This window comes from Diadema antillarum, unplaced genomic scaffold (genome assembly GCF_040938485.1).
Source record: "Diadema antillarum isolate AM-2024a unplaced genomic scaffold, OU_Dant_1.0 seq00000658_RagTag, whole genome shotgun sequence".
Lineage (NCBI taxonomy): Eukaryota > Metazoa > Echinodermata > Echinoidea > Diadematoida > Diadematidae > Diadema > Diadema antillarum.
Window position 1 is genome coordinate 537,732 of NW_027271570.1, and position 25,671 is coordinate 563,402.

At 40.3% G+C, this 25,671-nt stretch overlaps 1 protein-coding gene across 2 annotated transcripts in view; it reads left to right on the forward strand.

Annotated features, from left to right (window-relative positions):
• The window catches only part of LOC139736622 (protein quaking-A-like), an 87,728-nt gene that overhangs the window by 29,780 nt on the left and 32,277 nt on the right, over positions 1 to 25,671 (forward strand). For both annotated transcript variants that reach the window (XM_071647369.1, XM_071647370.1), the window contains exon 2: positions 6,149 to 6,279. In XM_071647369.1, coding sequence (XP_071503470.1) covers positions 6,149 to 6,279 — 131 coding nt within the window. The remainder of the gene's footprint in view (positions 1 to 6,148; positions 6,280 to 25,671) is intronic.

A 25,671-nucleotide genomic window follows, 5' to 3' on the forward strand; every position in this document is an offset into this window, starting at 1 on the left:
ATTATGCAAGCAATGTCAGCGTTAACCAACCAAGATGCCTCTTTCATTTTTCTCCATTGGTGGTATGTGCATGTCCCATGTAGGTCTACATAGTAGTTTTCTCATGAATTGCAGACTTTTAGTGGTTCTAATGTCTTGAAGGATTTTCAGTTCTGGGCCAAACTATTTTTGTGCTGTTTTCTCTTTGTTTCAAGGAATGAAATTCATCCTTGAATTCATATTTTCGCTTTGTTGTGTACATAAGCAGAGAGCAAACTGCACTTTTTCTTTGAAGTGCCCAAGGCAATTTATGACAGTGCAAGGTAATGCGAGTGGGCGGATGGGATGGGTGGAATTCTGCGTAACATAGCTGCTATTTTGTTCCAGTCTCATGCCTGCACATTTCTTGTTTTCTCAACATATTTTTTCCCCGTTTTTTGTTTGCCCAACTTCAGTTTTTTTGGGTAGTGCCTCAAGTACCTCACTACCCACCCAGACCTTGGCAGCTTTGTACATAAGGCTTGATGCAAATGACATGTATCTGAGGTACACACTTATCAGTGCTTGGGACTGAAGGCTTGTGCACGGTGCTGTGAGTAAACTTGTCGAGTGTTTGCTCAGCTCTCACGACCAGCACCGATTCTCTCACCGGGCTTGCACGGCTTCTTCAAATACTTGAGAGTCAACGTCCCCCATCCAATTTTGGGCCCCGCCATACAAAAGAGTAGTGTGCATCCATCTGCCTCAAATGGGTCTGTTCCACATCTCCTCTCCTTCATTAGGCATTTCTTTCTTCAAATTGGGTGCTAATTCGTGTATCTGTGCTGCATTCGTATGCTCGAACCGTGTAGTTTATCTTGCTAGCGGCTGACTCGCAATACCGAGTGCGTGCGATAGTTAGTAGATCTATGCAAACCAGTCAGGTCGAGTCGCAGCAGTGCGGCATCTTTTGCATCAGTGGAATGCGCATGTCCACTTTTAGCAGTCTTATCACATTTATGCAAGGCTAGACTAACATTGTGATCCTCCACAGCACATTCCTTCAGTGTACACGAAGGACAGATGCTTTGCTCTCTTTGAGGGTGTATGTGTATAATCTTATAATATTTTGTCATAATATAGGCCTACTATTCATTATTTTGTTTATTTCCACCATGTTTTGTTGTTCTGGCTATCGTATGACCCTGTATGCACTGTTCCATTCTGTTTGGCATGATTTGATAAATAACAAATTCAGTGGACCCATATTCCGATTGCAAATATACTATAAGATTTCTGACCCCCCCCCCCCCCCAAAAAAAAAAAAAAAAAAAAAAAAAAAAAAAGAGAAATTTACAAAAAACAAACAAACAAACACAAAGATAAAAGAGAAAAGATGCAATCTCTTAGCTTTGACTCACCATTGAGCCTATCACACAGCATGGATAGTGAACTTGGAAGGAATGTTGCCCCCAGAAAAATGGAATGTGTATCCCTTCTTCCCCCCCCCCCCCCAATCTATCATTTTCATGGTCACTGCCTAGTTAGCTGAGCTAGTTATTTACATTCCTATCTCAAGGCCAGATTTCTGCTGTTCAGATTAATCTTGGTCCAAACCATGGTAGCTTCCCCTTTGCAGAGCAAAGAAGAGTGGAGTAGGCCTACATACTTGTACAGTAGCTAGATAATTCTGTGCAGTGTTTGTAGATTGCAGATTATCTTGCCAGTTTCCTGTTCCGTGCATGGCATGGCATGGCTTCCTGATCACCAGGTCAAAATTCTTAGGAGAAAATTAATCCGAGTTATAAAGCACCATTTGTAAGGTTTGGTAATCTGATTAAGTTATCATTTTCTTTTCCCTCACTCCTATTTCTAGGTCATTCAGGGCAAAGATGTATGTTTTATAGATATTTGTGTGTGCCAAAAGAGAAAAGAAAAAGAAGGTCTGGGCAAAAGATTAGTGTGTTTTTTGAATATTTGTTTGATTGTATGTGTGAGTGTGCGTGTATATGTATGTGTGTGTGCTGTATTGTAGTCAAGTAGGACAGTGTAACGGTAGCTATGTAACTGATATTAATGTCAGTTCGAATGCCTTTTTTGGCGTGTACAAGGAGCTGTCGGGGAAGATACATGCTGCACCCATACAAATACTGAGCACTGAGTTTTTCGTGTGAAATATTTAGTGTCCCAGTTTACCAATGTTGAACAGGACTATGATAGTCAAAATGTGTAGACCGGTAGGACAGATACTGACCATTTGAGTTGATGTGGTTGGGAAACCAGTGGAAAATAATACTTTTTTGAGTGAAAGATACTATAAAAATGGAAATTTTCACGCAATCATGTGACGTGAAACTTTCGCAAATATAAAAACACTCATTTTTTAGCTTTGTATGCAATACTACATATTTTGATTCGTGATTAAAAACACATGAAATCTATCTTACTAGACTCTGGGACCCATGAGTGTGAAAAATTTCCATTTTTATTGTAATACACTTATACACCTTCATTTATTAACACTGGCATTCAAAGAGTCTTAAGGCAGCATACTGTCAGTCGACATAACGATCATGCATCCGGTGCACTTGCCAGACCGCAGAAAATAACCTCATTATGTGTTGTGGGCATGCATGGACAAAGCTGTAAATCCTCAGAATTGCCCAGTACATAAATATATGGTGTAATTGGATGTGGCAAAGATGTATTTGTTGTTTTCTAGATGTTGTTTATTCATTATCTATTGTTATTATTATAATAATAATAATTATTATTATTATTATTATCGTTCTCGTTGTTGTTATTGTTATTGTTATTATTATCATCATTATTATTATTACTATTACTATTATTTTAGAGCTTGGCATGGTCTGTCAGGGTTTTGTTTTGTTTTTTTCCTTGAACTGGGAATAATCATACGCCAGATAAGTGAGTCAAATATGGCAGTGTTGAAGCCAGGGAGGGGAAGTGAGGATTATGTTGTTAGGTCACATTGATTAGCAAGATTGATTTAAAGCCAAGATCCACGACAGAAAGGGAATAAATAATGAAATTTTAGCAAGGGAGAAAAAGATAATTTTATTGTCGTAGAGTTTCTGTAAGATGTGTGTATGCACCAATGTATATATTTTGTGTGTGCTTCTCGTATCTTGCCCACCTTAATTCCTACACTAATGTTATATAATGTACAATATTTGAAAAAGAAATTTTAAGGACTATAAATATACTTGGATGCATACTTCACTCTGGTTGCAAGAAATAGACGTTTGCTTTTACTGCGTGAGTGTAGCAGATATCACAGGAATGGATTAATTGCTAGCATGTCAACAAAGCTTGCTACTCTACCGAGGAAAAGCGAAAGCAAAACCAGTAGAGATTTTGTCACTCTCAAGGAAGATGAAGTGTTTCAAGAGTTGCATGGGTGGGGTTGAGTGTGTGGGTGTGTGTGTTCTACCTGTAGCTCCTATAATAGTGATCTGAGCTTTTGTAGATAGTGGACTTGAACATGTTTCATATTACCATAATTACATAACTGTATGCAAAGCAGTCACTCACATTTTCCACTTGTGTAACAATAACTACTGCATACACCATTTATTTAGCGAGTCTAAATTGTTGCGAATCGGGACTTCCCAACGATTTCGCGATTGTGGAGTACAGTAACTGAACAGAGAAACGAATACGTGCACGTAACATTCATATTTGGATCAGAGTCAATATTTTTGCGTGTCTAAGTTCGCGAATAGCACCTGACTTGCGAAATTTGTGGAAATAAAAACTGTGCAATATATTGGGTGTATACAGTACCTGTACCTTTTCTGGCTGGCTTTTTAGAACGAGAGAGGTGACTGCATTAAAGAATCCATTACTATTAACCAGAAACAATTTGTGGCATAAAACTTTTGCAAATCTTAGCTGACATTTTTTTTTTTTCAGGGCATGAAATTATCATGAAATACCACTGGCATTCAATGCATCGTATAGGCAAACACTTTCACGAGTCTTCGCTCCTCGCGAAATTCGCAAAACTTTCATGCAATATGCATGCGAGAATTTCTGGTTTTACAGTAGTTTGAGTATGGTCAGTTTACATCTCTTGAATCAGACATTCTCTGATGCGTTTACATGACTTCCAATTATCAAATAGGGCCTAAATAGTGTTCTAACGTCCTCAAATGCCAGCACGGTTATAGTAAATGAATAAAAAAGAGTTTAACATGATGGAGTATGTGGGTTTAGTGCTAATTTTTTGCCTTCTTTCCTGAAAATGCTGTCCAAGGATTTTTTTTATTATGATTAAGTTTGGCACATTCCCTGCAGAAGTGCCCAAGAGGCAAAGAAAGGCCAGAGACAGAGAAAGAAAGAAAGAAAGAAAGAAAGAAAGAAAGAAAGAAAGAAAGAAAGAAAGAAAGAAAGAAGGAGAGGGAGAGATTCAGAAGCCACTCTTCCCAGAGGCCCTTGGTCTATGACATGAAGGAGTGATATGTGCGCATCTTGGGGACAATTTACTTCTCTTTACATAAATATTTACCTCCCTTATCAAAACAACCTCCCCTGGCACACACCTCCCCCCCCCCCCTTTAAAAGAGTTCATATGGTGTTTCTTTGCATTTGACAAGAAGTGCCAGATTACCAACACACATTTATATATCTTTTATTCTTGTAGACGTTTAAACTTCAGGGATCAGGTTTGTTTGAAGCAGCCAAGTTAACAGAAAATATAGGTGGAGGAAAAAAAAAAAACTTGACAGCTTCAAGTACAACACTTCTTGAAGAGATATTGATGTTAAAGTCTTCTAATCAAAACACAGAGATGCTCTTCTGTTCAGTCTTTCTTTGATATCATGTAGGCCTATACTGTATACGGCAAATACTTTGCGAGGGTTTTTTTTTTGTGAATTTCATGAGTCGGGTGCTGTTCGGGAATTTAAAAACATGCCAAAATATCAACTCTCATTCCTACATGAATGTAACATGCACGCATACATTTCTCCGTAGAGTACTGTAGTCCACAACCGCAAATGAACCACTCGCGAAATTGTTGGGAAGTCCCAATTCGCGAAATATTAGACTCGCTAAAAATATGGTGTATGCAGTACCATGAATGCTGAAAGAGTGCTGAATGGGATAAAGGCTTTCAAAAACGTAGGAGAATGAAGTACAGTCAGTGCATTAAAGGGAACGTAAACCCAAACAGCAATGTGGATTGAGTGAAAGCAGCAACATCAGGAGAACACACCAGTGAAAGTGTGAGGAAAATTGGACAATCGATGCGAAAGTTATGAATTTTAAACTTTTGGTGTTGGAACAGCTGGATGAGGAGACTACTAGAGGTTATGACCTATGAGAGGACAACAATTCAAAGAAAATATAAAGAAAATTCAACAAAAATTCACTTTTTTAGCATTATGAAAGAGCACTTGACTAACCGCTTTCAGAAAGCAATGGGGATAATTGCTTCCCTTAACATATGTCAGTATCAAGTTGATGGAATTTGTAATTTTCATGAAAAATGAATTTTGGTGGAATTTTCTTTATATTTTCTTTATATTGTTGTCCACTCATATGTCATAACCTCTAGTAGTCTCCTCATCCAGCGGTTCGAACACCAAAACTTTAAAGATGCATAACTTTTGCATCGATTGTCCGATTTTCCTCAAACTTTTACTGATATGTTCTACCAGTGTTGCTGCTTTCACTCAATCCACATTGCTCTTTGGGTTTACGTTCCCTTTAACTGATACACTTATAATACTTCTTGCGTTTCCCACCAACCCCATGCGCAGACCCGTCGTCGAGGCAAAGCAGAAGAGATCGAGTAATAACTTAAGATACAGAGAAATGGATGGGTGCAGAGTCGTACGCCCGCAAGATGAAATCAGATTTAGTTTGATTAATGTGAGATGCATGACTCGTATCTCGATCCTTTTCATGCTCGCTTGTCCTATCTCTCCCTCCCCCATCTCTCTCTCTCTCTCTCTCTCCCTCGTTTTCTCCCTCTCTCTCTCTCTGTCCTTTGCTTTAAGTCTTCAATGTAAAACAGATAGATGTATTACTTTAAGTCTTCAGTGTGAAAGAGGTGAATAAAAGGGAATCTATGATGTATTGTGTGAAGTAATGGTGAAATATCCAATGGAAAGTGCAATGGCTTTCTAACAGGCTTGTCTTTCTCTTCTCTTTTTCACTGCAGAAATCAATCGGGTCCGCAAGTCACTGTACAGTATATCATCCACCACACAGCCCCTCATGCTTCCAGAGCCCAAAGGCGCCTCCGTCCAGCTCTCCGAGAAACTCTTCGTCCCGGTCAAAGCATACCCAGACGTAAGTCAGATAGGGAACAAAAATAGAAGGAAAGGAGGAGGAGGAAGAGAAGGAACGGGGAATGGTATCGCTTTTCTTGTACAGATGCTTGAAAACGAGAAGATCAGGCAGCTCCTCCACAATGCATGGAAAGACAAGTTCATCAAAATAAATGTGGATTGAGCGAATGCAGCAATATTAGTGGAACACATCAGAGAAAGTTAGCAAGAGTTAAGGGACAAGTTCACCAAAATATATGTTAATTGAGCAATATGCGGCAATATTCGTAGAACACATTTAGTGAAAGTTTGAGAAAAATTCGACGATCCTTTCAAAAGTTCTGAGCTTTTGAAGTTTCGGTGCAGCCATCACTGTGTGAGAAGACTACAACACTCTGTGACTTCATGTTTGTACAAAAATGATATAAAATTATAAAGAGGAGTCAACATTTGTATATTCAAATTTTCTCACATAATGAAAGAACACTTTAGCTCATGTTTTTCAGAAGATAGGGAATGATATTGCCTTCATGTCTTCATGCCTTCATATTATATTTTTATAGAATAAAATTTTGTGGAATTTTTATTATGTTATGTTTCATCCAGTTTGTGAGCATAGCACATTTAGTAGGATCCAGTCACACACACTCAAAAGTAAGACCTTCTTTCGTTAACCCAACTGAATCTCCACATGAGTCACTTTCTTTGGAGTGACAAGCTATTAATCGCTGATTACAACCTCCTAGTGGTGTCAGTTTTTCCCAGTTCACTGCGCCATCCTTTTTTCTAGTTTCTGACTTGTCATCTGTGAAGCGATCGTTATGACTCGATGGAACATGGGGGCAGGGATATGGGGGGGGGGGGGGATGGTGGCTGCATCTCTGCACAATGGCTGTGCCAACTGTCGTTTCGTCACAAGGCCTAATGATGTGTGTCGCCGCCATAGCAGCAGTGTTGTACTTAAAGCAACCTGTGAAGGAGGGCATGTGGTGGTACAAGCCTTTTCATATCAATGCTGTTTGCTGCACCCAGTTCACCTCAAGGCATTTATGAAAGGGCCTAAAATTATAGGTCAAATTTGTGTAGGGGGGGCGTGAGGGTGGAAGATTGCTCAGAAGCAAATTACAAAATCCACTTAGGAACTTGCTTAGGACAATTTGGTCTGTAGACTACATGAAACATGACTACACATTTCACGCTATGTAGCCCAGGGGGTTAAAAAGTTGCATGTTTCTTGCTGTTAGCAGATGTTGGCCATTATACTATAAAACCAGAAATTCTCTTGTGCATTTTATTTCTGAATATTTTTTGCAAGAGCCAAGGTTTGCAAAATTAAATGCACGCGAAAGTTCTTGTCTATGTGCAGTACAATGTCTGTACATCACTTTCAACACACCTCCCCGCTCGCTGCAGAGCATTGGCCATTCACGTCAAAACTGTTATTTTGAATTAGTGCAGCAATTGGTCAGACTTTGCGGTTCGAAATTGAAATTTTGCTCCTTGGACCTTACGTGATGGGCACACTGTAGAGTGATACTCTACTCCAAACATTTCATTCCATGTGAGTATAATGTAAGATTTGTGATAGAATGTATGTAGACATTTTCAACAGGGTTAACAACTATGTTGAGGGTCTCCCGATAAAAGTGTGTGGGGAACATGTCAGACGCTGTGCTTCATGCGGCGTCTGGGCAGGCTAGTTGGGATACAGATAGAATGCAAGTGAAAACAATTCTTGTTTAAAAGGTAACAGCATGGATGTGATTCAGTGCCCAAATGTGTGACTGATCCAAGTTTTCATGAACAATTTTTCAAAGACATTTGTGAGCTACACCCCTATGTGCCATTGGTCTGTGTGCACTATCGACGAGAAATATTTCTGTGCAAATTTTTATTAAAGTCTGATGGACTTCCCCCAAAATTCCAAAAATTTGCCAGGCAGTGTTTGCTTTCAGATCAGCTCACCCTCCTTTAAGCCTTCTCCACCATGTCTATGAAGTCAGACTTCATAAGCCGTGATGTTGCATGTATATCTTGCCAACACCTTCACCAGGGGAAATACATGACCGGCCTGGTAAATGAAATCAAATGCATATTGGCGAGACACCTTCCGCAAATATCTCTCTGTAATTACATTAGAAGTAGCCTACTGTTCAGCCATGCTGGTTTTAAGATTATAATGGTCTTCCGAACACTTGAAAAGAAATAAAGAGGGGAAGGTAGAGTGAAGAAAAGCATCTTTTGCGTCGAATCCATTTCAGGCATTAGTGTCCTTGGGTATACACCACAGTCTGCTAAAGTGATTAGCAAAGTTTAATTTCATTGGAAGCAAGGGGGGGGGGGGGTTATGTAGAGTTATTCCCATCGTCTGGCTCTTTCCTGTAAGAAGAAATGGCCATTGTGTTGCTATGAAAGAATGATTCCAGAGTCGTAATGGAATTGCCACCCCATGGAAGTCCTTGCCCACAGCTTGCGACGAGGAGGGGTCCACGGCGGCGGCGGCGGCGGCACACGGATGTTAATGCTCGGCACGTCACGCTCCGCTCCGTCGTGGCTGCCACTCCAAAATATCCACACGTAACGGATGATGAGAGGAGCAGACTTAATACCTTCTCTTCCCCTGCACTCTGCCTCCAATGGTGTTCATGCGGAAAGGGTGTGCCCCTCACCATGGGACTGGCCACACATTACATGTCGGCGAATCTGACCGCTAGCTGATTACTTTCAAAGATATGATATACTCCGCCAAGGAGGTACCTTCAATTGGATTCGTGAGCACTGTTTCGTAAACCGAGGTGGCACATTCGAAAAGACTACTGCATTAATGTTGATGCAGACTTCTTAATCTCGTTATCTCTTATGCATTGAGAAGACTTCCAAAGTCTGCTTTACGTGCGATAGCAATTTGAATGATTAGGTGTGAAAAAACAACAAAAACCTGCACTGTCCACAGAATGTTTTTTTACCAATGAATAAATGGTATATTACTCTGTGCTACTCCTGCAAATACCCAGTAGTTTTTCAAGAGTGTTCCTGAAAACAGAATTAGCAAATATTTGCATTTGTGCACATTAGATATGATAGAGTGCAAGTCTTTCACTAGATTTTTATGAAGCAGTAGCATTAATGAAAAAGTGAATGAGATAGCAGAAAATTATAAGGTAAAAATTAGATGTAGGAAAATGTAGAATGAGAAAAATTAGAAAAATGTAACATACCAGTTTGTCACAGGAAGAGAGTAATTGCAAAAATTAAATGACACTTTGACATCTTGAAATGCACTCAGGTTAAGTTTATAGGGGACTGGTCAAGGCCATGAAAATACAGGGGAGGATGCTGGCTGTCGTAGTAGTCCACCATGGGTGTTTGGGCTCTCATGGTGGAGAGAGCAGGGCATTGCTCACGAAAGAGCAATACAGGAAGATGAGAGCAAAGTTGTAGCACACTGTAAAACCAGAAATGTTTGTGAAGTTTGTGAGGAACCTAGATGTGCAAGAATAAAATGCATGCAAACGGTTTTGTTGACACAACATGAAATGCCAGTGGCAGTTCATGAAAGTTTCATGCCGTGAGAGAGACTGTTGGCTCCAATTCGCAAAAGTTCCATGCTGCCAATGTGTCTGGTTTTACGGTTTACAACAAGAAGCAAAGCATACATTATCTAACGTCAAGACATCTGTCACTTTGATTTCAATGAGAATGCGTTCCCAGTGCGTAAAACATTTGTGAACCTTACTAAAATGCGTTTTTGTGGGGGGGGGGGGGGGGTGGTTGGGAAGGATTGAGTTGGCATAATGTGGAGCCTATTACTTAGCCTCAAAAGATGTAGGAACAGATTTATTGGAGCACTATTTTGCTCTCTCGATATGGAGATCTAAATTACATAGGATCGAAGAACCGAGATGGAAAAAAAAAGGCTCTCAATTTGTCACAATTTCTGATGCAAGTGGAACACGCTGGGACGGAGAGAATATGATGGCCAAATTTGTTTCAATTCCTTCGCCCAGACAGTTTACTCGCCTCATGCTAACGAATCTCTCCCATCTGATCCGCATTTCTCGAGATAAATCAGCATACCTTGTACATGTACCATGCTCTAGATTTCGTTTCATTCATCCTGGCCCAGAATGTCATCTTGCGAGAGCAGTATCGAATACCGCGAGAGGGGTATTGAAATTGTTATGGAATACGGTACATTTTTGCAGGGATGTTCGCTGTGCTCCATTCATTCATTCAAGAGCAGAAACATGGTACGACATGAAAAATAACAGATGCCTCGTGGAACAGAAACTACAGCAGACAGGATCTCGCCTCTGAAATTTATGGAGAAAAATGAAGGTGAAGTTGGGAATCTTAGTGTTCATACCAACTTCACTTCATGTACTATGATATCATGGTCTTTCCCTAGAAAGAATGCAGGCATGAAGCTCCCATTCAGTCTTGATGAATATCGAAAACCAGAGAAACGGGCTCAGGGAAATAAACTGATGGTTCCCCAAGCATTTTTCGATAATATTCCTCATCAAATGAACAGGCAAAGAATTGCAGAAAGATATTCAGAAAGTTGCCCAAGATGGTGAACTTACAAGAAGTCAATGTCTTGAACACACAAATACACACCCACCCACGCATACACACCCAAGAGTTTCGATGTATTTGACATTGTGTGTTAAGAGGGCTGTTCAAAATTGTTGTCCCTGAACTTAGTATGTTCTTTTTTCTTTCTTTTTTGTTGCCTAGTATTTGTTTCTAGAGATTATGGTTTTATGACAGAATAAAAGTTATACCATGGAGTTCCACACAATGTGATAGACTGAATTTTAATATTTCTTGCATGCAAGGAAGTATTAATGATAAGGAATTGCGCCAGTTGTTTACCATCTTTTGTCCATACTGCAACTTGCAACTTACCCCATCAAGGATTTGTTGCTGGTAGAATTAGAAAGTGGTGTGAAGACATTCATTGTATTCCTTGCCACTCTGTCAGGCTTATTCCTTAAATCATTCAGCCTAGCATGATTCTGTGAATATGAAGATAAATTGAATTTTGATGAATGGATATCGCTGCCCAGTTAGCACCATCCATTTTGGGTATCTGTCTTAAATACCAGCTTGCCAGATCACCAGCATAATGGCAACATTCATGATTGCCTACTGAAAGCCACAGGGAAGTTGCAATGATTGCTTTGGATTGAAATGTTGCAGCAGTGCTAAAATCTTGTCGCATAGCAAAATTTGACAGACTGATTATTGTATCACAGAAAAAGAAATATCCATCTAATTATTCAGATAAGTTTATTGAAGCTAGGAACATCTGCTCATGTGTTCGTTCATTTGTTTAAGAAAAAAAAAAATCATGTATACTAGTAGTTGAAGAAACAGGTTTCAATTCAATGTTGTGTACCCAGGGCTTCATATCGTCTGACTTAGCCTCAAATGAGTAAAATCAATTCCATATTTAAAATTGTTCAGATCTATGTGGCAGAAACCAAAATTTCCTTTTTTCTAGTTCAGGAAAAAAAAAAACCAGAAAACATGCACACACGTATGGTACACCTACAGAAGAATATTTAGTTGCGCTTGCCTTCTGGTGAGAAACCTGGTATCGTTAACATTGTGATGTAGCGTAACAGAAAGAAGTTGATACACTACACGGCCCGTCTTAAAACACTTCATTCACAATTTACGTCAACGAAATGCAGTGCTCAGACACGACCTGTTCCAACAACCACCCTAATCTAATATTGGCCGGGTAGATCTCCCCGCGTCGTCCATGCAGGCATGTTTCAGAGGGAGAGTTGCTCGTTCTACCTGCATGCTGTAATCTTAAACCTACAAACATGCACGAGATGTGAGGAAGAAAAGTCTTTTCTACTTATACTTCGTAATAAATTCATTGAAAGTGCCCGGCTCGCTGCTGCGCGTGGTAACGTGAGTAGATCAAACAACTATCTCTCTCAGGATTTGAGCCTCGATCTTTCTAGTGAGTCTTTGGTGCTAATTTTAGGTTTGTTGGGCACAATGAAAGGGGGGGGGGGTTACTCCGTGTATCTTTCAATATCAGTGATGGTACAGGTTTCAGAGTGTCAATTGAACATACACATTGTATGTGTTCAAAACAAGATTAAAAAGATATTCAACACTTATCTTTTATCCAATCTTTGTTGCGCAAGTATTGAACAAGCACTCCAAACTGACATTTAATCAGGTGCGATTACCTCTTTTATTGTTGTGGTCCTTTGGTATTATTTATACACTTTGTCTTCAGAATCAGTATCTGATTACTTGATTGACAAATGACAGAGTTGACCATTGCTCAGTGTTTAAAAAGCCAAATTGTCTGAAAAACAAATAAATATGCAACCCTTTGGGGGTTTCATATTTCACAGACTCTTTTGTATATTTTGGTTACTTGATTTTCTTTCAGCGACTAATAGGCCTACCGGATACGGAATGTGATATCAATATTTGTAGTTCTTGGCTGTTGAGGACAATGCTGGCATGTGAAAGAGCCACTGGCTATGTAACTACGCAATCTTTAAATTTCTGTCGGTGCGTACTATAAACTCTGGCATTGAATACTGCCAGTTTTACAAGTGAACTCAGTATCTAAGCCTCACTCTAATGTAGTTTGAAAATACTGTTTTAGATGCATGAAACCGAAAGAAATTCTTCAGTACAATGGTGAAAACCATCTATGCTTCTCCACACTTGCTGTATGTACACAGTGTAGAGCAAGCGAGAGTTACCTTTAATGTTTGGGCTTGCCCATTGTTATATCAGAGCATGGGCAAAATAATGCCACATGTTGGAAATGAACTCCATGGGAGCTTGAGAAGGACAGAAAATAAAGAGAGTGAAAACAAAAAGAGCAAAATGCTGAGAAAATAATGCTTCACTCGTGTAGGCCTATGTCAAGGTACAATAGTTACCTTAGGGTTTAATGGTGCTCAAATGAATAAACAGTCCTCAAAAGCCTTCCCAAAGTACCTTTTTCTCTGCTTTTTTTTTTTAATATGAGAATTCTGCACATGAAGAGATTCTGTTTTGATGATAGGTTTGTGTTGGATTTTGTGGGGTACAGTTTTGCCATGTCTTAATGAGGTGTCCACTTTATCCCATACCAGGTGATTGCTCCTGTACTTGTCCTATCTGGGCACATGCATGGTTTACTCGCTCTGTCTGTTCCCTCACCATCTCCATTTTGTCGCTGCTGATGTGTTTTGTTCCAAACACAGACATTTTGCTTCATTTTTGTCTAGGTTAGGAAGTCTTTTCCATCTTAGTAGAGAGCTTATTTTACCAATGACAAGAGACTCTTCCCCAGATCTTATCACAGGGGGGTAAAAAATCAGATAGAATGACAGCTTTTCTGTTAACCATCAACAAACTCCATGTTACTAGTATATGACTCACTGATATTTCAGTAGTCATAACTTCATATTACTGGTAATTACAGTGTCATACTGTCTCTCAGATTTTCAGTGATGAGTTGGTTGTGTGTGTTCACCACCATCTGTGAAAAAAACAAATTCATACTTCGGGTACTTTTCTCCTTCACAGGTATGTAACAACAACAGTAAGTGACATCAAACTAAAAATGTCGGTGTTTACCTTGGCATACCTTCCACCCTTACCTCCGGACAGTGGCTATTTGTGTTAACCATTGAAGTGCACTGCACCGCATCCCTTCTGCTGCTGCTGGTGTGTTTTGATATTCTAGCTCCGCCTGTTGACAGTGATGTTTGGATCGTAAACAGTCTGGTGCGAAAGCCGATAGGAGGCCCCACAATTGGCCCCGCTTTCGTTTCTCTCTCGGCCCGTACCGTAGCCAGTAGAGAATGGAAAGGAAAGACAAACAAGGAGTGTTGAAGTCCTCAAAAGAGAATGATGAAACCATGGAACCCTGGTAGGTTTGGAAAATCTAGATAGGAGCTAGACTAAAAAATGGATGGGGCTAGGGGACTTTCGGGGGAAAGGAAAGAGTTTGGTCATTTTTTTTTTCTTTAGATGTACAAACTGAATCAGTTCTGCGCTTACAGGAGTACCTGTGGATTTTGCTCTGCCTACTGGACCGCTTGGATGTAGTAACAGTCGAATGAGTGATGCGTTACACTTTCCCGAACTTGTCCTTAACCATTTGTCTGCTTTGATGGCAATTAGCATAGAAAACACCATAGCAATGCACACATTGTCCAAAGTCCTTGACACAGAAAGGGGTAAATTTAATCATCTTTGGAGCAGGGGGTGTTGAGGTGCAAAGTCCTTCGGGAAGAAGTTTATATAGAAGTTACTGCGCAACAGTTTTATATATTTTCTTCGTCTTCTTCTTCTTCTTCTTTTTCGCAGTGAGCAGAAAGACATACAATTGCCCTTTACCAGGGTACCTAGCCTGGAAAATGTGTTGATGTAAACGTGAAACCAGAGCATGTTAATCTCTGAAATCATCGGAAAAGCACTCTAAGTGCACATCAAGATATTGCCTTGTCTTGTCTGGCTATGATAGCAGATTTCCTGCAACATGTGTTGAAGAAATTTACTCTGTAAGATCTCTCTTCTTCCTAGACCCAAAAATGTTGATAATCATTCCCTGATACGATATGATTCCTCCCACACCCCAACATCCGTGGTGGGCTTTGTAGCGCACATGACCTCCTGCTCGGTCTTGTAGTTCTGCTATGGAGGAAATATGTAGAGCCTATCACATTAGGACTGCCCAATTTCAGGAAGTGTATTTCAGAATAAATTTACCATCCCATTTACATATCGAATGATCGACAAAATGTAATACATCAGTGAGCCATTGTCGCTCTGATAACCCCTCATTTTTAATGCTGTGCGGCTAAGGGATGGTTTATGTGACCATCTCCTCCCCCATGCAACATTGTTCTAGAATTGACAAATTTTTATAAGTACATCTATGTCGTCATTGGCATTGTAATAGTGCTGGTACAGAAAGGTAGCAAAACTATCACCACCACCATCACCACCACCATTATTACTATCAATCATATTTTCCTTCCATTATGCTTTTACCCCTCGTTTTTATGTATGGATACAGAGTACCTTATTAATGCCCCATTCAATGACATAGTTTTCAAATTGACTAATAGGCCTATCTTCTGGTACATTTATATCATTGGTGTCATCATTATCATCATCATTGTGCTGGTATCAAAACCATCATCACCGTCATCATCCAGGGTGGTCCACGAGGGATTTGAGCATGAGGCTTCAACTTGCTTGAATTCTTGTGTAACATTCTCAAAAGCAAACAACATGCTATGCAGCATTCTCAAGAATTGGCAACATGCTCAAACTAAAATGTAATCAACTTGTGAAAAACATGTAAACCATGAGAAACATAAACTACTCAGAAAATTTGTGCGCAAAACATGAGGCAGAACTTCGTATAAAAGTAAACAGCACAACAGGAAAAGCACGTAAGTGGCAGCATATTGTGTGTGACACTCACTTGTGTTGTGCGCTCCACGTACGTATCATTTCCACAATATTCTCACATTCAGAGTTTGCAACATGCTGAAATTGCAAGTTGTGGACCACCCTGATCATCAGTCATATCATCATCTCATTTCTTTAGTGCTGCCAGTCAGTTCAGTCATGGCAAATTCTCACAGAATTTAGTGGGGGAGGAAGCAGTGAGGCGAAACGAGTGGATGAAAGTGGGCTGTGAATTGGGCCGTGAGACCAGGGGGGTGGCACAAAACGTCAGACTTTGTTCAACTTACCCCAGTCGTCTCTGTTGTCCCCTCCCCCCCCCCCCCCCAATGGTGGAAAACAAAACGTCAATAGAACAAATGAGCAAAATACAAATATTATATGTTGTGGATCCACCGTAGTTCAATGTGGATCCACCATTGTTCAATGTGGGACACGGTTGAGCAATGGATGCTCAGCAGATAGCTATGTCTGCATTTTAGTCGATTACATGTTGCAAGTCTGCTCAGACTGGTGTTCCAGTGGTGGTTCCCACCATACCGTGACGGCAAAATGTGTCGCACCCATTCACTTGACAATCGGGCCACGCTCGTTGCTATCAATACACTTGTGAGAGCCGAGCAATATAATTCTTGCCAGTAGCCTTCTTTACAATCTTAATTTCGATTTTCATCAATATTACAATCCTTTACAAGTGACACTGTGATGTTTTTACATTTCTGATTCGAAACAGCCCCCCCCCCCTCCCATTTCCTATAAATTCTTTACCTTGAAGCAAAAATACAATAGGGTATTAACTGCAGCAGTTAACATATATTGTAGACATAAACATGAGGTAGTCTGAGAACTGTGAAATGTTGATGGACAGGCTAAAGGACTGAATTTGATTTTATTAACCCCCCCCCCCCCCATATGATACTACATTCATCACTGAATTTATGACAAGGATGGCGAATATTTATAACTGAAGGACATTATGGAATAGATGTGTTCGTCATGTATTGAAGGGCAGCCCTGTGTGGAAGAATCAGTTGCATGTCAGTCTGACAACTGGTTGTATAGTGCTGCCGAGGAAACCCAGGCAATTTATAAGTGTGACATCCAATTGAGGACCTCCATTTTCTCCACTTACTTTGGTGTCATATTTTGATTAGTATTTGTTTTCTCCTCTTTTTTTTTTCTTTTTTTGTTATTATTTGTGTTTCCACTGGCAGATGATGGGTGGCATTGTTTAGAATAAGTTCAATAACAGATTTTAGTGTATTCCTTTATGTCTAATTTGAATTCGTGCAGTGACTTTTTGTCACAGCTCTGGCAGAGTAGCTTCTTCATGGTCTAGGGTACTATCAAATGCAGCTTACATTTTCTGTTGACATTTTCATTCCCATGCGTAAGTGGGGTTTTGCTTTTGTTTTTTGTTTTGCCAATACTACTGACATGGCCTCCTCATTCCTTTCAAAGTTCAGAGAAATATTTTGTAGGCTATTAGAAATTATCATATGATGACAATAACATAAGAGAAGAATCCCTAAATCTCTCTGAAGACTGAATCTCTGTAAGGCATCCAGACATCGCATCGCTGGTCACAGCACGTCATCGTCCAGAGTTTGTGCATTGGCCAGCGACGTGCAATTCTGTTTTATGCTTGGAACTTGAGGTCTTTTTGCAGATGTGTTTTAAAGGCTAGAGAAGTGGTTACGTTTTTGGTTCCAGGGGGTAGGCAGTTCCAATCTTTCAGAGTTCTAGGGAGACAGCTATTGAGGTACACTTTCATTCAGCATTGAAGGAGGGTATATCGATTCTGAATGTGTGCTTCACACACTCTAGGGTGGGATATTAACAGCAGCTTCCTAGTGGAGTGCCCTACAGAACAGAGACCACATGTACTAATTTTCGCTCTGTTTTTTCGGGGTGGGGGGGGGGGAGGAGCAAGTGAGGGAGGTTAAGAATTGTCTCTATAGATGTTAATTCATGGCAACTTCCTCAGATGTAAAGTAATGATTTCTTTCTCTTTGGAACAATCTTCCCATTCAGATTTAAAATGCTATAACTCTGTAGACATTTTGAAATTATTGTTGTAGACATCCTTTTGAGGTTTATTGATTTTATCGTAATAAAGTGTTCTTTTTTCTATCTCTCTTTTCTGATCGGTTTTTTTTTTTCAACAGCTTAGAGAGGCTTTTGCAATCTGCAGTATAGAAAATATTGTTATTATTATTATTATTATTATTATTTCTTTGAATTACTGACCAACAAGCATGCATCCCTACTTTGTCATATATTGTGAGATAATTTTTCGCTAGTGGTATACAGTTTAGGGAAAAAGAGGCCACGGCTACTCATGTTCAAGCATTGCAAGTCCCCACCTGCTGAACGTACTGACTATAACCTCAGTTCCATGCTGTGTTATGTGTTCCATTCTTAATCGCGAGCCTATTGTGAATCTTCATTTTGTTAATAAGCACTCAGTACGCTTGTGATGCAAGTGGGCACTTGTTTAGAGTGTTTTAATAATGTGGCTTTTCGCACCCTCCATCAAAACATGTAATTTACGGCCCTAGCTAGTCGCACAGGGACAAGGTCGTGATAAGTAATTAAACACCAATCAACTGCTGCTCAAAGATTGCGTGGATGCATTGAAATCATGATTATGAAAAAGAAGAAGAAGAAAAAAAAAAGAGAAAGGACATCAGAAAATAATGCGCTGTACATAATTAGAACAACCACTGATGCCAGGTTGATGCAATTGTGAAAATGAGTTTTTAATACAACTTAACCTTCTCTTAAAACGAGATTGAAAGGGGTGAGAGAGAGAGAGAAAGAGAGAGGGAAGGGAAAAAAAAAATCATCAAGGATGTTTCTTCACGCGAGCCAGGTGATGTGGTAAATTGGGGCCGGAATGAGACCAGGTACTGGTATTCATGTCTGTTTGATTTGAATTGCGACGGAAAGTGCATCACTTCATACTTCCTGTGTCAGCTTCCCATCAGAAGCCCACACTTCCGGCAAGCTGTGCTGGCGCAGATGCTACTCACTCACTACCTCTGTCTCTCTTTCTATTTTTCTCTCTTCCTTTATGTACGTATAGATAGAGAGATACATAGAGATAGATACATAGCGAGAGAGAGAAAAAGAAGCTTTTATCTCTCGCTCTCTCTCCTTCTCTCTTACTACTATATATAGTATATACATAGGTAAGTAATTACACACACACACACACACACATATAGATCTTAAGTGTTTGTTATTGTGTGTATGATAAACCACCTGTCCTCGTCCTATGAACTCATCAAGTTGCTGAATGGAATCCAATGAGTTTTCCATTCCACTGTCTTTTCTTCTCTCACTTCTGTATCTTTGTTCAATCCTATGCTCCTTCCTTTGATCTTCTATTCCTTCAATCGATCTGCTTCTCTTTTCGTCCACCGCTTTTCCCCGCGACTAGCCTATTTTAAAAGTTTTAAGCAAAAGTGCATGCTTTGCTTCTCCTCCCCACAAAAAAAAAAAACTTTGAATTTTGTCTGCGAAGACTTTGCCCATCTGTGAGGTATACTTTTCTGCGCCTCTCATACCCTTTCCTAAAGTCCTTGTGCCTCAAATGTTGCAGAGTTATAGGATAGAAACACACTCCATTCCCCACGTCAAAATGTCATTAAGTCAAACCATATTAATCAGCTCACCAAAATCTGTTTTTGAAATGCTCAAATGGAATGTTTTATCAGTTTGTTTGTTTGTTTGTATGTTAGCTTTCGTGTACACATGTTTGTTGCCTAGAAGTCTCATGCTGTTTGGTGCCTCATATCCTCATTTTGCGTAAAAATATTTACTAACTGCTTTGTAAAAATCATGCCAGTAGAGTTGTATGGGAAAATTATTTTTAATACAAGTAGCTTGACAGTCGGCAGATTCTACCGACATTCATGCAGACCGGTGTTGCCTTCCCACCCCCAAAAGTGCGGATAGCATGTGTCTACTGTACAATACTACAACCCTTCTGATGGCCTTGATGATGATGAGGATGATGAGGATGATGTTGATGATAATGGGAATGTGGTTCCCACTTTTAGGTGTCCTTGTATACTAGGATAAACAGAGTTTGCCAAAAGCAAAACAAAAACCACAGGAAGAGCTGGGATGAATATACCTATTCTGTAACTCTATCAAAACTACATTGTATATCCAGGGTGTCATTTTGTCTCAATCTGCTTTTATATTCTGGGAAAGATGATGAATTTAATGATTGCATTAAATATTGTGTGTGTATGTTTGTGCACGTATCTGTGCGTGTATGTAAATCAAAGTGTCACTAGACCTACAAATATACTTTCCATGATACTTTAACCCGCATAGAAGCGAGACATAGGCGTCACTTCTCTCTAACCTTCCATAGCTTGAGCTATGACCACCAAACTCACACCACAGGTAGGCCTGCATAACCTAAAGATAACCTAAATAGTGGTGAATTCCAACAAAGTCAAAGGTCAAATGGTCAATGAACTTTAGCTGATAAGTACTGTACACATAGTATTGTGGTGTATTGTCACTAACTTTCCACAGCTTTGAGCTATAACCACCAAGTTCACACCACAGGTATGTTATCTGAAGATGCCAGTCAAGTTTGAGTGTTGATTAAAGGTCAAAATATGTATCAAGCTTTTCCTGCCAATTGTGTGCTCTCAATAACTTTCCAAAGCTTGAAGTTATGACTACAAAACTCACACTACAAGTACATCACCTAAAGATACGAGTCAAATTTGAATAGTGGTTACGTCAGACAAGGTCAAAGGTCAATAGGGCGATGAACTTTCATTAAAAAAAAAAAACCGAACCACTAGAATCACAAATTGTGATACGATGATGTGGGCAAGAAATTGCTTGACATTTTCCTTGTTTTGCATTAATAAATAGTACGAGCTCTACACTACGTTGCCTGCAGGTCAGGCCACATGTAACGTGTGTAGACTGGGTTGAAGGAGATATTGGTACATCAGTAGCAGAAATGTGCCAAAACAAGCAAGCAAAGGCAACAAAGGAGAGGAGTGCATGAGTCTTTATCATTGAATTGTTAAACATTTGGTCACTGAACATTTCAACTCATTCTGTGAGAGTGAGATTTCCTTCAAACTGGGTTGTGTTTCAAGCAACATGCCAAAGTCTGCTTTAGAAGTTATGATTGTGAAACTGCAGTGTGTAGCTCAAGATTTTGGTAAGCGCAGTCATGGAAAAATACTGCAGAGAGGCAGCTACAATGAGGAGTTATTTGGTAGAGTCATTTTTTTTTTTTTTTTTTGGGGGGGGGGGGGGGGGCTTATGGAGTGAGGAAGGGAGGGGACCAAAATTTACACACTGGACAGAGAAGTGCTTTGGAACATTTTGAATGGAATCCCACAACAAGCATTCACACAAAATGCATCCCGTCAAGAACCACTTGTGTGTGCATTGTGTTTGTAAATAGGTAGATATACTGTAGAAGGTGGGGGGGGGGGGGGGGAGAATCAACACAAAAGACAACAGGGAGTGGTTTGCTGATAAATTCATGGAGACTAACAACAATTTCCTCTGGGGCAATCCAGTCTGTACAGCATGAATTGCTGAAATTTATGATTTATAACTTTCGCGAGCAGGTAGATATTTAGTTTAACAGGCTTGTGCAATTATTTGCAGTTGTTGTTGTGTTTTTTCGCCTCCCCCCTTTTCCAGTAGAAATGCCACATTTTGTTTGAGTGATCATTATAATGTTTCTCCTCTAGATTGATTGTCCTTGAAAATTGATGGCATAGCCATTTTTCTCCCCCTTTTTTGTGACATCAGTTTAAAATTGGCGCAAGGTAAAATGATGATGTTGTATCAATTGAAATAATGCACCACTATCCCCTAGTAGAGACTGTGGTATATTGTACACACAACTCACCATAATCCACTTCATTATGATGCAGTCTATCACGCTGACATTAATGCAGCCGTAATTGAAAAACTTCTCGGCATGGTAAACTTTCATTGCAATCGAATTGATCAAAATTCTCAGTAAAGTGCTCTCGGATGATTAATATGGGATGAACTTCTAAATCGATAGCAGGCCATCAGTGGAAAAGTACTTCTCACATTGTTAAAAAGAGAACGTACTTCCATGTGTTTTGCCTGAAAACATTGTGGTAGAGTACAGCTGTGGTGTATCTTGCCCTCTTGTGATATTTGGAACACTTGATAATAATCCTTACGGAGTGGCCAGTGCAAGCACTGAATGGATTTGATTAACCTCGTGGATTACAAATTGTGAATATGGCTTGAGTTCATGTTTGTGGTCAGATTATCTATATATATATTTTTTTTTTTGGGGGGGGGGGGTGGAGGGGGGGGGAGTAAGAAAGCAGTCGCAAGTGAAATGATGGAGAAAGATGATATGTTGTAAGATGCATTTTGACGCGCAACTACGGGCTTTTTTTTTTTTTTAAAGATACTGCAATTACTGGAGCAACACCCATCCCTGCAGACATATTTTATCAAAGTAAAGAAGGGCTGTTGATACACTCAGCTCTGTCCAGCCCCGGAGATGCCACTGTGGAGAAATCCAGCCGTCCAGGCAGCCACCCCCAATCAGTGCGCTCTCACAGTGTCAATTTATGCATGAGACCGGCCCCCGGGAGACGCAGGACTTTTAGCACCTCTCAGAGACGCTCCTTGGGAGTAAAGGGAAGCGCCAGGTCGGGTATGGCACGCAGCTCATCTCCCCATCAAGGGGACACTTGTGAGCAGAGGAACCCGGACGAAACAGAAGGAGCGAGCTGTACCTAGCATCTCGATCCCAACAAGGCAGGGGAGAGATGGGGTGGGACAATGGTAGTTTTGGGGTGCAGATACCCCTCTAAGAAATCGCCTTGAAAAATTGATGGGTGGAAGGGAGAATCAAGTTGGCGCGATGAAGTGGAATATACTGCAATCTCGTCTTCGATAGTCGTGTTTGCATGGAAACGGTCTTCAGGACTCAACCCTGCTCAGTAAGATGGTATTTACCCGTCGGAAAGAGACGAGAGTTGCACGCTTTGTCGTCGTATCCATCGCTGCCGAGGAGAATTTTTGCCGGGATGAGCGAGAGTGCTGGTAGGATGGAGGTGTGATCGTGGAGAATGCAAATAGATGGCGTGTGTGTATATCCCTTGTCATGGTTGGTGCTCTTCACGGTGGTAAACTTTGATGACTTGGAGGGATACGGGGTAGGGTCTGCTGTTGATGGCCCGAGGATAATTAAGATTCTAATATCGTGGCCGAAACATGTTTGCCCAGAATTTCTCCAGAGTGCATCCTATTCTTTTATGTTATCCTGTCCTGCTGCAAATTCCACCAAGACCAATAAAATGTGTGATGACTCTTCTCTCCTCCCATCTCCCACTCTCCTTCTCTCTGTCTTACATTCTGTCTGTCCTCCTGTCTCACACATCTAGACATACTGAAAAAAAAAAGAATGGCAAATCAAATTATCTTACTGGTAAAAAGAATCAAAGCCAAAATAAAACATACGATACTCTTCATTATCGCAAAGAAAGAGTGTGGATGCAAGTTCTAATGACATCTTTGAGAAAATTTACAATGAGATATATTGCTAGGATGCTTCTTGGTATCTAATCTAACCGTCTTTCTTCATGCGCTGAGCTGTGTCTTCTTTTTAGACCTCCAAATTGGGGCACTTAATCCTGATGGGCTCCTTTAATCATTTTAGTCCAGAGGAGTCTGAAAAAAAGAAAAGAGCGGATAGGAATAAGAGGACCTCATTATAATGACTGCAGTCATCCAAATTCCAGCACAGTTGGAATCACAGAAGGGCCACTCCGCCGAAAAGAAAGAAAGAACGAAGAAAAAAAAAAGGGCTCACAGCTGAGTGATAATGAAGATTGCCTTCACACTACACCGGCTTCAACCCACTCACATAACTACCACAAACACAATACCAAGGCTCGAATCGGCTTTTTGTTATCACTTCTTTGTTGTTTTCTCTCTCCCTTTCTTTTTTTCACCCCTTCTCTTTCTCCGACTCTCTGATTCCTATCCTCACACATACTTACAATATAATACACACACTGAGGCATACACAGAGTGACACAGCTATACGTAAACTCATCCGAACAAGAACTCGCACACAACCAGTCTCTGCGAGCATAATTTCTCGTCACCAGATTTGTTGTTGTTGTTATTATTTGTCTCTCTCTCTTTAAACGTGAAGAAACCTTGCCACTCCTTTCGCCCACGTCCATTGTTGGGGGCAAAACCCCCGTGGGCACTCACTGGCCCTGTCCCATTGTTGCGGGATTACGGAGTGGCAAATCCCGCACCTTTTCATCGCTCGCCGGAGGTATTCAAAGTACCCAACAACTAGATGCTTGTATACCACTCCTGTATTGTAACGATCTTTGCTTTCATTTGTGTAAATTCTGCTCCTCACTCTTCTCTCTCTCTCCCTTCCCTCCTCCTTCTCTTCATTCTCTGTCCACATACCAATGGTATTCTCCCTCCTCCCAAATACCCCCACCAATACTTTTTTCTCTTATCTGTGCAAGTAGGGTCATCAATCTCACTTATTACTTATTTTTGTGTCTTTTTATTAATTTTACCCATTTACCACTCCTTCAAATATAGACCTATATCATCATTTCTTATATCTTTTAATAGCTCCAGTTCAGTCTATCCAGTGTTACTTTCTCTCTTATCTGTTAATGTGTTTGTATGTGTTAGTATGTGTGTATGTGTATGTGTGTTTGGGGGCAGACAGAATGTGCTTATATGCTTTGCTTTTTTTTTCTATCTCTCTCTTTCTCACCTGTTTTTGACTCCCGTTTCCATTGTGTCATCCTGTTATTATGCCTTTGCAGAAGAGAAAAGTATTGGACAGTCCCTGTGCCTTCCCCTGTTTCAGGAGCCCGGTCCCCCCCCCCCCCCCCCACCTCCCCGTAGGGCACAATAAGAATAACAATCTTGTTTTGAAAGGCGGATAGTTGCTGGGCACAAAGGTGTCATTACCTCGGAGTCGTGAAGTTACATAATGGCAGGGATGCAATCCTAGCAAAGGACAAAAGCGACATGACTCTCTGTGGATGCTATTTCGGTCAATACATATTAACACCATCAACTAGTGCAGCCATGGAGCTGTGAGTTCGGTTGCAGTGGAATGCCTGTCAAGAAATAACAGATTTCTTTATACAAGCTTGTATGTTATTCCATTTTTTGCATTGATACAGGCCCCAGAAAAAAAAAAATGAGCCTAGATAAAAGTATACGTTGTAATATGCAAAAATATGAAGGCAACAGACAGGGGGAAAAATTATGACAAAATCTGTTTGATGTTGATGGAAGTAGTCACTAAAATTTCAAAAAGTCATCTAACATGGAATTTAATCAGCAGCTTTGAATATTTTCATGCTCACATAACCAGCACTATTTGCTTAAAAAGTGCACTCCCCTCTTTGAAACAGCACGGATTGCACAATAGTACAGAAAACGATTTTAACCCGTTGATGAGGAGTCCCGAGTATACTCGGGCAGGTGTCTGTGGGAAATGTGTGTTGTAGCAAAATCAGTCTGTCCTCTACAGGTTAGGAGATTTTGCTCTTCAAATATTATCGATGGTAGTAGGTCATAATTATATCTTTCCAGACAGAAGTAAATGTTGTTGTATTTTTTTTTTGTAAGAATATTCTCTTTGTGTGTTTGTTGTTGGCATTAAAAAGGAAAAGCTGAGAGCTTAGGATCATGCAAAGTTCTCTGTGTAGACCACATGCTGGCAAATTTGAAGAGCCCACTTGGATGGTGTGTCAAAAGATTTCTGAACTGATGCACCGTCCTTGTAACTAACTTTGTTGCAAATGAATTCGATGTTTACCCGAGCCGGCACCCGACTCTTGCTTTTGAGTGTTACCGGGGATTTTGTTCAAGACACCCTTAGTCTATTGAGAATGACTTTTTGTCT